Source organism: Myotis brandtii, unplaced genomic scaffold (genome assembly GCF_000412655.1).
Source record: "Myotis brandtii unplaced genomic scaffold, ASM41265v1 scaffold131, whole genome shotgun sequence".
In the NCBI taxonomy this organism is placed as follows: Eukaryota; Metazoa; Chordata; class Mammalia; order Chiroptera; family Vespertilionidae; genus Myotis; species Myotis brandtii.
In genome coordinates, this window is record NW_005354632.1 from 2,229,896 (window position 1) to 2,245,160 (window position 15,265).

Here is a 15,265-nt window from a genome sequence, read left to right on the forward strand (position 1 = left end):
AAGGGCCTAGGGCAGGGACTGGGGGAGAATGAGGATTGGCTGCTAATAGTGATTAAAATGTTCTAGAACTGTTGTGATGGTTCACAACCCTGTGAACATACTGAAACCATTGAACTGTGCCCTTTAAATGGCTGAATTATGTGATATGTGGGTTATATCTCAATAAACTTATTAAAAAAAAAAAAGTCAGCTGTAAGAATAAGGATGCTGCCAGAGGAATCTTTCGTACAACCAGAGATGCAAGATAAACTGTTCCCCACCCCCCTTTCCTGCTCTATAACAGCAGCACCCTACTTACTCAGCTTGGTTCAACCAACTGTGGTTTTCCTCCTTCCACCCCCAGTTTCACATTTATGCACCCAACAAAAATTATCCAAACTACCAGATCATTTTTTTTTCCCAAGGAAAGCCCCAGCTGTACCTTAGCTTCTAAATTTAATTGTATTTGGTTCCACTTCCTAGGAAATTTCACAATGGCAATCTGTTGACTAAGGCTGAAGGGATGCCAGTAAACAGTTGGGCTAGGAATGGCACTTTGGCGGCGGTAATTGCTCAGAGCAAGGTTTCTGAAGCAGAGGTCCATAAGTCCCCTAAATTTGTACACAAGACATGGTGAGCATACTTTTCTGAGAAGCTCCATAGCTTCATCAGAGTCTCAAAAAGGTCTAAAACCCAAAAAGGAGAATCAAAAGCTTAGTTAAACCAGCTATGGTTTTGTATCATTTAATCTCCCAAATAGTTCTTTGTTGTTGTAAAATAAGGAAGCTGCTTTTAACAGTAAAGAATTTAAATTAATTTTAAAAAAATAAGGACGCTGACTTGCTCCTCTCAAGGTAGAAGATAAAAAAAATTCCAAAGCACAATGTAACGGGTTATTTATGACATGAGTAACTCATTTGTTATATTTCACTCAAAGGCATGTCCAAAGAGTCAAAATTTTAGAAGTTGGTAAATGTTACATATACTCAATATATCAAGGAGTCAAAATTCTAGGCTGAATAGGAAAAGGACTGCTTTGCTCTTTTTGCCTTTCAACTCCAGATAACCATTTATTTCTCAAAAAAAAAAAAAATAGAAAAAACAAAAACAACCCCCCTTTTCTACACCTTGTGTACCTACTATGTTTAAGACACATGTAGCAGCTGATGATACACTGGTGGAATGAAACAGTCAATGCCCTTAAGGAGATCAAAGCATAAATGGTTAGACCACTTTTTTTAAAGAACAAAAAATTAGAATTTACAATTTATTTCCATGGCAAAACTGTTGCCCTCAGCACCAGCTCTTTAGGAAATGTAGCATATCTTCTAAAGCTTGTCTGTTTGAGACAGGTCATTTATTGCAACACTTTTCAAGTCCTCTGATTGCCCTCCTAAAGCCAGTCTTACAGAGACCCCTCTACATCCCAGCCTCTGGGGTCCAAAGTGTTTCAGCATGCCGAGAGCACGCACTTCAGTATGTGTCATGTATGAGAGGAAGTAACAGGTGTGAATGAGCCAAAATTCATTCTTAAAATCTCAATTCCTCATCCTTACTTTGCTTTCATGTCTTATTTCACAAGATGCCTTTGTTAACCAAAGTGAATACTCTAATAAATCATTACAGATCTGGGAAAGTACCAGTCTAACATAACATAAAATAAAATTTCCTTTTCATTGAAGAATTGCAAACGTAACTTCAGACTAAGAAGCAGGTGGAGAAAATTCTATTCGTTAAAAAATTTAATACACACTCTTACCTGATCGTATTCCGAAGCACCAGGATAAAGAGGCCATCCCAGGAACAGCTCAGCTATCACGCAGCCCAAGGACCACATATCAATAGCTTCACAAAATGGCAATCCAAGAATAATTTCAGGGGCTCTAGCAACAACAAAAATAGTTGACAAAAAAGATACACGTTATTTGGGAAAATGAACGGTGTTGACTAAGTTCTGTTTTAGTATCAACTAAAGATACACTGATTTAATGAAACTGAAAATGATCTTTGGTATAAAATCCGTCATTTGAACTTCTTGGGGCCACATGTGTTTTGGAATTCAGAATTTCTTTAATTTCAGAAAGGTACTACGATGACTATACTATATATTGCATAATAATCCCAAAGGAGTTTAGGAAAGTGCTCAGAATCAAACACATTAATGTTTCTGCAACAAAACATGAGTAGTCATACTAAGTCAGCTAAACAAAGACTTCCAATTGCCTTATACTGGTTCAAGTCAGATCTTTCCAATCAATGAGTTTATACCAAACTCAGGAAAAGATTTTTAGTTTTTAGAGCTTTCTGAATTTTGAAATCGTAAATAAGGAATCGGGGAATTATTCTTTTTACTTAGTACCTTTTTAATTATGGAAAAACCAATTAAATGGCTTGGTCAATAAATCCCTCTATGGGACAGAAATGCGTCCTATAGAGATACAATGGCTGACAGCACAGACTAGAGCCAGCCTACGCGGGTTCAGAGCCTCAATTCCTTTATTTCGTAGCTGCAGACAATTACTTAATCTCTCTGTGCCTCAGGTTCTTCATTCATAAAATGAAAAGAAGAGGTACCCACTGCATAGGGTGTTATAAGGTTTAAATAAGCAATTAATAATAGTAAGTATCAAAGGTCTTGGACAGTAAGCTCTTGTACTCAGCACATATAAAGTACTGTATAAGTGTTAGATATAATAACTATTAATATTATATGATCATTATTTTTAAACTTTGAATTCTTTTCATTTCCATTAATGCTCCAAGTGAGAAATGAGGAGCCTTAAAGAGAAGACTAAGGCAATCCCATATACTTAGAGCTTGTATATATGAACACATCCAAGGAAAATTGTGTATCCTCAATTATAGAGGAGGAAACCGAGGCAAATTATTAAGTAATTTGCCCCAAATCACATAAGTGACAGAGCTAGAATTTGAATTCTGACCGTCTAGCTATGGAGTTGAGTATATTATACTGTGTCTAACGAAGAAAAAGTTAAGTACATACCTATCCATAAAAATCTATTTGGCATGGTGGTATACCATGGCATTTTGCAAAGTGTGTCGAAACTTAAGAGATCAATAAATGGGTTCAGAACAGGAATAATAATAATAGGTAACACTATTATCAATAATACTAATAGGTGACACTTACATAGTGCTTACTATGCGCCATGCACTATTCCAAGTTCTTTATAAATGTGGTCATTATAATCCTTACAACAATCCTATGAACGTATTACTACTTTTAAGCCATCAATTCTAAGATGCCATTTCTTTTACATTTTAACATCTCTGAAACGAAGAAAATTCTTGCAAACTATGGTGTATTTTAGTTTAATGGCAGTGCTTTTACATTCTCGTTGGCACCTAAATAATGTTTCACCTTATAACCAAGATATCTTGGCTTCTATGTAATAAAGTATCATTTGCACTTTACAGATGGTAGGAACTGGGCACTGAGAGGGTGGGTGCCCAAGACCACACAGGGACTGGGTGATGGCAGGCTTGAGCCAAGGTCTGAGCTCTTAAACACTTTAGCACCTTCTCCAAACAACTCCCTTTCCTTCTTACAAGTCATGGCATTTGAATCTGTAAGGACCCCAGATCCAGACCCCTCCTTTTAGAGGAGAAAAATGGAAAAGCAGATCTTTCCATTGGGAAGCATCGAACAGACCGCGTCTCCTTGTGGAGCGCCCACATTTCCCCAACTGTACTTTCAAGTCAGTGAGCTTCCTTGGTGTGTGTGGAGGGGGCGAGGGGCAGAGATTGAGTGGGGGAGGGTATCAAGATATTTCCCTAAATAAGAATATCCTCCCCAAGTTATTTTCTGAGAAAACAGGGTAAATTAGAGGGCTCTATAGAGTCTAGAAGCTTTCCTGATCTTGCAGAGAAAGAACGAAAGACCCAGGCCTGTTGAGACTTATACTATGTGACAGCTATGGGTGGAGCCATTAATAGACCGTTTCTGTGCTATTTGATGTGAATGAACTGTGGTTTTGTTAGCCAAAGAAACAACCATCAGAAGTGCCATTCCTGTTGCAGGTGGCTAGAGCCACATGACTGATGGAATTTCAGAGTGAGTGCAATTAAATCCCAACCACTATGGCATGTTTTAAGGCAGCACAAGTTTGAGGGTATGAGGACCCAGAAACATAAAAGCTTTTCTAAAATTGAAAAGGAACAAAATTTTACTTTCAGTGAGTAGAATCATTAATTTCCAAGTTCGTGACAGTGCCAAAAATAGCTGGCAGGGAGCATGCAAATGGCTTTGTGCCCAAGTGAAAACTGGGCTTAGAGCATTCCTAAGCATCAGCTGGAGACCACGGATTGATTCTGCCATTCCCACTACAACAGGAGGACATTTTAAACCCCAAAGGGTAGGTCACAGGGAGAGGCCAGCATCCAATAACTTACTTCTTTAAAAAGGGAGCAGTAATATGTGATAAAACTTTACCTTTCAGAGAAACATTAATTCCAGCCCTTAAACCCTATTAAACTTACAACAAAAAAACCCCAAACCTTTGGAATTGGCTAGAATCAGTTTTTCGTTTGGTCTCACCCTGCCACTGAAGTAATAAAAGCAGCTAAGGATTTCTAGCAAAGCTCACCAAAACAGTAAGCTCTACCATCTACCATACAAAAAGGTATCAAAAGAAAAAAAAAATGAAAGCAGTCAAAATAAAATAAAAAGAAGGCTGTTCAGTCTACTGAAGCACTTTTCACTATCATTACTCCTAGAAATGTTAGACTTACCTAGACACTGAACAGAAAGGAAATCATTTAGAGCATGTTCCTCTCTAAAGACTGAATGTTTTCAACTCTGAATTCTGATGATAATTCTTGCTAATATTTTCATTACTGTATCATCTGGCCCCTTGGCCTCCAGTATTTCTCAATCCCTTAATATAAACGTTTATCTAGACTCTGAAATTCCGGTTCTACTTCATCTGTGAAATAAGGAGGCTGAGTTAGATAATTACTCTCCTAGATCGCTTTCCAGCTCTGATGTTCTAACAGCTGGGCAGTAAAAAAGATTACCTATTAAAGCACAGGAAAGAGGGGGAAAAACAAAAATGGCAGTATTCACTTTAGTACAAAAATGGCGCTAATTGCACTTCGGACATGGTGGTCTCCTCTTTGAAGATCCATCGCATCCTCACAGAACAAATACTAAGCGGGCTCTAGTGACTAAAACCAGGTGGCAGAAATAGCAATGCCTGCCTTTTGATTTCCCAATTTCAAACTTCTTTAAACTGAAGAATCCTCTAAGGTCGTAAAGCTTTATGTCACCTGAACCGAGAGCAAGCTGAGGTGAGAATCAACAGCAGTCATTCTCTGCTCATTTTCATGAACACACTTGTTTCTTCCTGTCCATTGCAGAGGCATCAACCTTCCTAGATCAGAGATGTTACATAAAGGCAAACTTCCTGCATCTGTGGCTTAGATTAAGCTGCAGTTTCACTGTCAGATAAAACCGGATTGTTTGTTTGTCTAGGACAAAGTGAAAATACGCTTTCCTTCTGTAGACCTTGCCCTTCCATACAGAACAAATAAAGTGATCTCGGTTTTCAATGAAGGCCGGCTGGTTGGTTCAGAATGTGAAAGCATTGAGCTTATAAGCATGGAAACCTTTGTGCATAAAACTCAACCGCCAAAGACAGCAACTGTTCTTGCGATTAGCCGACATTCACAGTGGGCAGGAAATAAAGTATATTATTTCCACTGCCTGAGTTATTTAGCCATGCCGTGGCCAACAGACAACATGGTGGCAAAAAATGTATGTCAACTGATAATAGTTTGGCATGCTATCAGCAAGATGAAGCAATGTAAACTAAAAAGGAGGGCTTGAGGAAGGCAGCCTGGGAGGCAGAATGCTTCACTGGCCAAAGTTCACGGAGGTTTTCTGAAAAGAGGGTGAGGACCTAATGGACTCTAATAAGGCAACAAAGCAACATGAAGTCACTGTGGGGTAAAACACATGACGGAGAAGGAATGCCTGAGTGGCTATTCCCTGTGCTCAGGCTCAGTATCAAGTATTCCTGTGACACAACAGAACGTTCACGTTAAATCCTAAACACAGTCGAGACCTGGATATTGAACCTCAGAATGCACAAGCATTAGTCATATACAGAGTGAACTCCTGTTTTTAAGAGATAAACTTAGCTCCATTTAAAATTACTCATATAGTCAATAACTAAATGCCACGGATTTACAGGACTTTGTTGAAGAGTAATTACCAGTGGATTTAAAATTCTGCAAGTCATATTTTCTATAAAAACAAAACCACCAAATTACTCAAATGACAGCTTAAATTAAAAGGAGAAGAAAAGGGGCAAAGACCAGCAACATAAGACTAAAAATTATTTAAATGTCATACTAGAGAAAGCTAAATAGCCAGAAATGTTTAATCCCTCACATCTCATTTACCTTTTATGAGAAAATTCCATAAAAAATTATTTCATTGCCCTAGCTAGTTTGGCTCAGTGGATAGAGCACCGGCGTGCGGACTGAAGAGTCCTGGATTCAATTCCGGTCAAGGGCACATGGCCGGGTTAGGCTTGATCCCCAGTAGGGAGCCGTGCAGGAGGCAGCCGATCAATGAGTCTCATCATTGATGTTTCTCTCTCTCCTTCTCCCTTCCTTTCTGAAATCAATAATAATATATTTAAAAGCAAAAAAGAAAACCACACAATTATTTCATGAATAATTTTTATCTCAACTGCTCTTTTTCAATCTTAAAAGGGCTTCAGACCTTGTCCTTGTCTTTGACAGGGCAGATAAACAGTTAAACACCTGCAGGCACTGACAAGATAAAAGATCAAGAAAGCCCTCACCCCTCAGCTGTGCTCTCCTTCTTACTTCCCCAGTGCTCAAAATAAGACACAGAACTGAACTCTTCAGTGCACCTGTGAATGTGCTGTACACATGTGTACGTGTGAGTGGTGGAAGGATTGCTCAAAGGAGAATATCAGAAGCAAAAATAATTGGAACCTAACTCTCCCAAGTCATGAGTAAATAAATGGAGATGAGAGTCTCAAAATTAGTCAAGTTGCCTAGAGCAACATGAAACTAGAAATCAAAGACTCTAGGAATTTTTTTATCTCACTCAAGTAAGAAATACCATAGTTTTATAGAACTATAAAAGAAAAAAAAATAGATGAGAGTGGACTGGAAGACAATATTGTTAAAGTGTCACTACTAACCAAAGTGACTTATAGATTCAGTGCAATTCCTATCAAAAGTCAATGAGGTTTTTTTGCAGAAAGAGAAAAAGGATCCTAAAATTCATAAAGATCTTGAGAGATTCCTTGAGATAACCGAACAATCTTGAAAGAGAATAAAGCTGGAGGTCTCCTACTTCCTGATTTCAAAACCTATTACAAAGCTACAAGTAATCAAAACAGTGTGGTACTGGCATAAAGACAGACATAGAGGCCAATGGAAAAGAACAGAGAGCCCAGAAATAAACCCTCATGTATACAGTTGAAGGATTCTGACAAGAGTGTCAAGACCATTCAATGGAGAAAGGATAGTCTCTTCAGCAAATGGTGCTGGGAAAATTGAATATCCACATGCAAAAGAATGAAACCGGACCCTTACTTTACACCACATACAAAAATTAACTCAAAATGGATCAAAGATCTAAATATAAGAGCTACAACTATAAAACTCTTATAATAAAACACAGGAGAAAAGCTTCATAACATTGGTTTGGCAATGATTTCTTGAATGTGATACCAAAAGTACAAGCAACAAAAGAAAAAACAGACAAATTGGACTTCATCACAGTTTTAAAATTTTGTGCAAAAAACAGTGAAAAATCAACCCCCTGGATGGGAGATAAAAAAACCCTGCAAATCATATTATCTGATAAGGGATTAATACCCAGAATATATAAAGAACTCTTACAACTCAACAAAAAGCAACCCAAATTAAAAAATGAACAAAGGACTTGAACAGACATTTCTCCAAAGAAGACATACAGATGGCCAACAAGTACATGAAAAGATGTTCAACATCACTAATCATTTGGGAAATGCAAATCAAAACCACAATGAGGTATCATTTCATGCATACAAGGATGACTGTTATCAAAAACAAACAAACAAAAACCACAGAAAATAACAACTGTTGGCGAGGATGTGGAGAAATTAGAATCCTCATGCGCTTCTGGTGGGAATGCAAAATAGTGCAGCAGCTGTGGAACACAGTTTGGTGGCTTCTCAAAGAGTTCAACATAGAACTACCGTATGACCCAGGCATTCTACTTCCAGCTCTATACCCAAAAGAACTGAAAACAGACACTTAAGCAACTGAATACCAATGTTCATCACAGCATTATTCATAACAGCCACAAATGTAAAAATAAACAAGTGTCCACCACCAAATGAGTGGATAAACAAAATATGGTATGTACATACAGTGGGATATTATTCAGGGGCATCGGTGAATTTTGGTATCTGCAAGGTCCTGGAAGTAATCTCCTACAGATACTGGAGAACAACTTAAGTTTTGGGGGAGTCAAAAGTTATATGCGGGTTCCCCCTAACTGCCATGTTGTTCAAGGGCCAACTATATAATTCAACTAGGAACAAGCTTCGGAATCAGACAATTAATTTTTCTAGTGTTAAAAAAGATTTCAGATATACAATAATGTTGCTTACAGGAATACCACACAAACTAAAACATGATCCTGTTTCTACCTTGGAATCTGTAAATACATTCCCTGTTCTATGTAGCCTTATGTGATATATATTAACTATAAAGACAGATCTCGGGTCTGACACAAACTCTTTAGCGTTGGCCACTTGCCTGTAGTAGCGTGACTGTAAGTAGGTTGAGCACACGGCCTTGGACACGTGACTAGCAGAACCAAAGTCAATGACCTTCACCCGGTAGGGCTGGCGCACTGGATCGACCAGCATTATGTTTTCTGGCTTCAGGTCGGCGTGAATCAGACCCAGGCTCTTGAGCTTCATCAGGGCGGTGGCCACCTGCTGCAGGATGGGTCTGATGTACTTGAGTGGCAGTGGACTGAACTTGTTCTGCTTTAGGAAATCATATAAGTTCTGCTCCAGCATCTCAAACACAAGGCAGGTGTGATTCTTGTGCTGAAAGCACTCGTAAGAACGGACAAAATTATACTCATCAGCATTTTCACTGCTGAGGCGGGAAAGGATGCTCACTTCGATCTGTCCTTGTCTGGCATAGGAGGGGTGGTTCTTCAAGATCTTAATAGCCACAATTTCCTTGGTGCTCCGCTTCCAGCACTTCGCCACCTGTCCAAACGTTCCCCGGCCCAGGAACTCCAGGACTTCATAGCTGTTGGTCATCGAGCAAAGGATCTCATGCTGGACCAGCTGGTAATCCCCTTCTCCGCTGGAACTGCTACTCTTCGTGGTCACCGTGGTGGTCGTGGCAGCAGCACCCACCACAGTCCTGTTTTGCAGCATGAGAGGGGGATGTTCTTCTATGATCTGCACGCTACCGTTGCTGTCGACCTCCTCACTTTTTCTTTTCAGTCCACATTTTTGATATGGCTCAAGCAAAGAAACGTTGCTCCTGTGCGTCAGGGTCTGGCTGCTTTGGAAGGTGGAGGTAGCAGCGCTGGCTGAGCTGTCAGCCGCGGTTACGACAATGTGCTCCACGGCAGGGGCGGGGAGGAGAAGGCCCTGGTCATAGGCAGGGATGTTGAAGTTTGCGACCTGGTGAGAGGAGTTGGCTTGCCCTTGTGTGGCGGGGAGGGTTTTGCTGTGGGGATAGTATTTGTCGTTGTTGCTCTGTCCAGAAACATCCCAGCCGGAGGGCTCTATTTTCAGTTTCTTCGCACTGCAGAAGGCACTCGACGACACTGATGGGGGGGAAAACTGCAGCTGTGATGCCATACCTGCGCGGAGAGAGGAAGAGTCAGGCCCTCAGGTCACAACTTCTCGTTTGGAAAAGCCACCAGGAAACATATCTGGCTGGGTTTTATTTGCTACGTTTTCCAAAATATGTTTCCTGTTATAGAAGGATAAACCTTTTTTGTTTACTTACTAACCCACTGAGCTACCCATCCAAGGCCCCCAAATTCTTATTTCTAAATAACCTAACCACTCTACACTGCAACTTGGATTAACTTACAGACACCTCCAATTCAACATGTCCAAAATTAAACTAAGGAGCCTCCACCCCACCCCAGTTTTCTGTCTCAGTTATGAGACACCACCATACACCCAGCACCTCAGGGCAAAAACCAGGAGACCATGAGTCTGCTTCTTCATCTATAAAACACTGGCAGCAATATCTACCTGGCGGGGTTATTGTGAGAATCTAAAGATTTGATACATGTAATAGTGCCTGGGACTCACTCACTGTTGTTACCCTGACTCATTCCTCTCCCTTATCCCCCCACATCTAATCTATAACCAAATCTTCCATTCCGCCTCCCAAGTGTATCTCCAATCGGCCGTTTTTCTCTACCCGTTGGAACTATTCTAGTTCACTGGAACTTCCAGTGGCCTCCAAACTAATCTTGAATCTTGAATGGGAGGTTTGAGGTTGGGAGGGAGTCCTATGCAAATTGAAAGACTGCTCTTTCTTTTTTGAGAAAGAAAGTCATCAGGATGATGCAAAGTCCTCTCTCTCCTCCTGCCTCCCACGTTTCCCCTGCTTTGGGGATAAAGTCCAAAATCCTCAACCTGCCCTAAAGCTCTCCCAAACTCCACTGCTGTGACTTCCAAAGTCTTCCCCACTTGAATCCTCCACTCCAGCCATACCACCCTTCTTTCAGTTTTCAGAAGGCTCTCTGATTCAACATAGATTCTCTGCTGGGAAAACTGTTCACACACACACACCCGCGACAATTACCATCACCACTGCCCCGCCGCATTCCATAAACTCCCATAGCACCCTGTTCCTCCCTTACAACTTGAAATTATTTACTACATTCCCAGCTACAGTATCAGTTCCATGAGGGCAGGTACCATGACTGTCTTGTGCTTCGCTTATATTGCCAGAACCTACCACAGACCCTGGCAATTGACAGACACTCAGTATTTGTTGGGTGATGCAACCCCTGCCTACCAAAGGCATAGCTACTCCCTACCATTCATATTAAACTGCAGGACTGTCGACACTGGTTTCATTTTTTAATGTCCCTCCGTTTTACTTGTGCAGTCCTAGAAAAATGGGGGAAGTCTCCACTCCAGGACACACAGTATAATTTTACTAGTCATAAGAGAATAAACACACACAACTAGAAAGGAAGGAAGCGTGACAAAGGATGTTACAGAACATAAAAAAGCAGTGTGTACATTTCTTCGTGCCTGAATGCAACTGAAAACCATCTGCACTGGACTAGACAGCTGGAACAAACAAACCCTCAGCCTTCAGTTTCTAAAAATGTGGTCTGGATGTACTTCAAACAAGAGTTTCCATAATTTATATGAATCTTGAAGAGAAAAAAGTGTAAATTAAAGGCTAGAGTCAGTGCAATTTAACTCCAGGGCTATAAATTTACAAATCAACTTGTTCTACCTATATCGCTGACATCAAATTATAGTAACAGAAAAATCTGTACCAGTGCCTGTACAAAATGTACCTATTAAAATATATGCAAAAATATTTGTCACCATAAAATTGAGCAAGAAATGGAGAAAATTTGCGAAATTTGCTTTTCACTGTATATCTGTTGAGTTACTAAAAGAATTTAGTAAAATAATTAGAATACACAAACTGCAATTTGTAGCTATGTCTGGGAATAGGAGGCCTTAAAATAATACTGAAAAGAATTCATAAAATGAAATAGCAAATTCTTAAAAGCATGTTCATAACTAGACACTTTTTTAAAATATTGCATTCACCAGAGTAATGTTACTGACAACTCTTCACCCAATAAACAAAATAGCAGATGCTGATGGCTTCAATCTTCAAATTCAGCACTGCAAAAGGCACCAGTTCTAGAAAATGTTTCACAAAGTTCAAGTATATAAATGAATATAATTCTCACTCAGTGAGACAAATTTAAGTTCCCCCGCAGGAAAAGAACAACCAGAATTTCACGGGCCTTCCCCACAGCCAGGGTGGATGGTACGCTTACGTCAGAATCGTGGCACCAGGACTAAGAGTGTGGCTGAGACTCATGCTGACCTCAACGAGCACAAGGAGAGAAGAAAAGACAGAACCAAAGATGCCTACAAAAATCAACACTCTTATTGATGTAACACTCTGAAATTCAGCTGAAAACAGCCATTTGTAGACACAGGATAAAGGTACCATGTTCCACGAAATTTGCCTTTGCAAATGGGCAGGCCATGTTCTACCTAGGCTGAGACCTCCCAAACAAAAACATGGAACAGACTTCACACTGTGGGAAACCTATCATGTATCAGCCGACTCTGTTAAGGAAATTACAGCTGACCCTTGAACAATGCAGGGGGGGCTAAGGGCGCTGACCCCCTGCACAGTTGAAAACCCTCCAAAACTTAACTACAGCACAAATATTTTCAATTCACAGGAGAACAGCTCCCAATAAACTAGACATTATTTCTCTGACTTCCTAAAAATGTGGCACTTCGACTCCAGCAACAAACTAGTCTTTTCATTTCGAACCTGACTTTCCAAGGATTTAACCATCTAAACGTGATGACAAATTTGCCCACTGCATTAATCCCCAACTAGAACGAAAAGGCAAAAAGCTACTGTTACTTGTACTTACTACTAAAACGAGACATGAGTCTTGCTAGAATCCAAGGCTTTCAGGAAAGTTACCCCACTCCCTGCCATGGTCACATCTACTCAACATTTGTTGGGTGCCCCACACTAAGGTCACTTCATATGGAGAATCTTACTATAAAGAATTAAGCCCTCGCCGGTTTGGCTCAGTGGACAGACCAGCCTGCAGACTGAAGGGCCCCAGGTTCGATTCTGCTCAAGGGCACATGCAGAGTTGCAAGGTCAGTCCCCAGTAGGTGGTGTGCAGGAGGCAGCCAATCAATTATTCTCTCTCATCATTGATGTTTCTATCTCTCTCTCTCCCTTTCCCTTCCTCTCTGAAATCAATATAAATATATTTTTTAAAAATTCAATTATTAGCCCTAGCCGGTTTGGCTCAGCGGATAGAGTGTCGGCCTGCGGACTGAAAGGTCCCGGGTTCGATTCCAGTTAGGGGCACATGCCTGGGTTGCGGGCTGGATCCCCAGTGGGAGGTGCAGGAGGCAGCCAATCAATGATTCTCTCTCATCACTGATGTTTCTCTCTCTCCTCCCTTCCTCTCTGAAACCAATATAAATAAATAAATAGTAAAAAAAATTCAAATATTATAACTAGGAATAGAACAACTGGGTATGACAACCAAGGTAATTGCCTTTAGTTTTCAGTAACTCCCATCTTTTCCCTGACATACCAATAACATATTCCTACTGCTTTCACTTAGTGTCACCTTTGCCTCTTTGATATAATTTAACACTTGGTGATCTAAATAACCTAAAAACAGTATATTGTTTCTTCCTCTAGCACTTGTCCTCAGCTGACATGTACACAGATGTACATATTCTCCAGCACACGATATATAAAGAGCATTTACATCATTAAAGAAGGTAAACAAGAATACATGTTCTGTAAAAAAAAAAAAAAAGCAAGACAAGTTTGGCAAGAAAACTGTTTCACCAGAACACCATCTCTCTACTCCACCCTTTTTTCTCTACCCCTACTGCACAATTCAATAGTCTAACTAACCAATCTCCCCCAATCTGAACTCTCAAGGCCCCCGTTTTATGCCTCCTTCTCCCAATTCACTCTTCACCTTACAAAAATGCATATCTGTCCCCCACTTAAAACCTTCCAATAAAGGTTTCTAGCTGGGATCCCCAGGCCTTGTAAGATCTGGACCCTGATTAGTTTTATAGCCTCGTTTCATCCACCCTTTCCCCAGGTTCTCTCTTCCAAGTACCACGTTTCTCTGTGTTCCTAGAGAAGGCCTTGCCTTCTCCTGCCCTAGTTCCTTCACACATCATGGCCCCTCTCTGAACTTCATTTCCCCCTTAGCCTCCTTTTTTCTAACTTCTACTTATCCTTTTTATCTCCCCTCACAGCTCTCTTTTTCAGTGTGGTACAGGGTGTTGCTTGGGACCGAAACTTCCTTTCTCCTTCATCCTAGACTAGACTATGGTTCCCAGTCCCTCTCTCTAATAGGAAGTGATGTGTGGGGGAGGCTTTCGTGTTCCTTTCCCGCTCCACCAGCAGGAACTCATGGAGACTCAGCTTCTACCATGAAACCACACCCAAGGATGGCAGAGCACGAGATGGAAAGAACATGGGTCCCTGAATGGTCATGGAGCGCGGAGCCACCTCCCCACCAGGAATGATCACTGCAACCTGGAACATTCAGGCTGCTACATGAGAGAAAAACTATTTCCCTTCAGCTAGAATGTTGTTTAGTCTACCTTATGCTGACAAACATACTCAGGAAAGCCTTCCCCAGACCACTCCATACGAGGGTAGCTTTGCTGGTAAAGGCTCCCATAGCATCCTTCACTACTACATACTACACTTGTACTTACTCATTTCATTTATTAACTAACATGTCTATCTGCCTGGCACTGGTCTAGCCACTGGGGATGAGGTGTTCCAGATGGATAAGATCCCTTACCTCCTGGAGTCTACTTTCTATTGAGGAGACAAACACATACATACATACACACACAAAATAGCAGCTAGTGATAAATGTTATGAAAACAAAACACAATGACATGATAGTGAAGGTGCAAGGAGAGATACCCTGGGTTTGGTGGCCAAGGAAGCCCTTATAAGGTGGTGGCACTTACACTGAGACCGAACAGACAAGAAGGTGCCACTGAAAGTGAAAAAGAAGAGTTAGTGCCAAGACATACTCTTGGCCTCCGTGAAGAAGAGACCAGTATGGAGGGAAAGGAACAGGAGAGAAAACAGTAGAGACAGGACCCAGAGAGGAGACAGGGCTAGTGACTTGTGGGCCGCTCTGGATTTTATTCTAAATATGACTATTTGTAATTATTTATTTAAAAGTTGACTTCTAAACTGCAAGTGTCATGGGCAAATCTCAACAGAAGAGTAAGTGCCCCCCTTTTTTTTAATCATCAGCATCTACCACAATGGTTGGCACCTTGTATGTGTAAAATGTTTGCTAGAATGAATGACTATAGAGAGATCACGTTACTTCATATATATATATAAACATAAGAGTTCAGAAGTCATTTTGACTAAATTAGAGAAATACAAGAGGAAAAATAGAAATTAGAGTCTCGTGTCTACAAGAAAAAAATTTTAT

The 15,265-nt window shown here is 40.6% G+C and overlaps 1 protein-coding gene across 12 annotated transcripts in view; it reads right to left on the bottom strand.

The window, feature by feature from the left end:
- HIPK1 (homeodomain interacting protein kinase 1) overlaps positions 1–15,265 on the bottom strand; it is a 50,979-nt gene that overhangs the window by 25,574 nt on the left and 10,140 nt on the right. For 9 of the 12 annotated variants that reach the window (XM_005859975.2, XM_014534559.1, XM_005859977.2 and 6 more), the window contains 2 exons: positions 8,791–9,865; positions 1,739–1,862 (listed from right to left, as the gene is read on the bottom strand). In XM_005859975.2, the coding sequence (XP_005860037.1) occupies positions 1,739–1,862; positions 8,791–9,863 (1,197 nt within the window). In that variant the 5' untranslated portion in view covers positions 9,864–9,865. Of the gene's footprint in view, positions 1–1,738; positions 1,863–8,790; positions 9,866–10,440; positions 10,459–11,065; positions 11,085–11,822; positions 11,841–15,265 lie in introns of those variants that run through there. The other 3 variants (XM_014534558.1, XM_014534555.1, XM_014534562.1) reach the window with 3 other exon arrangements.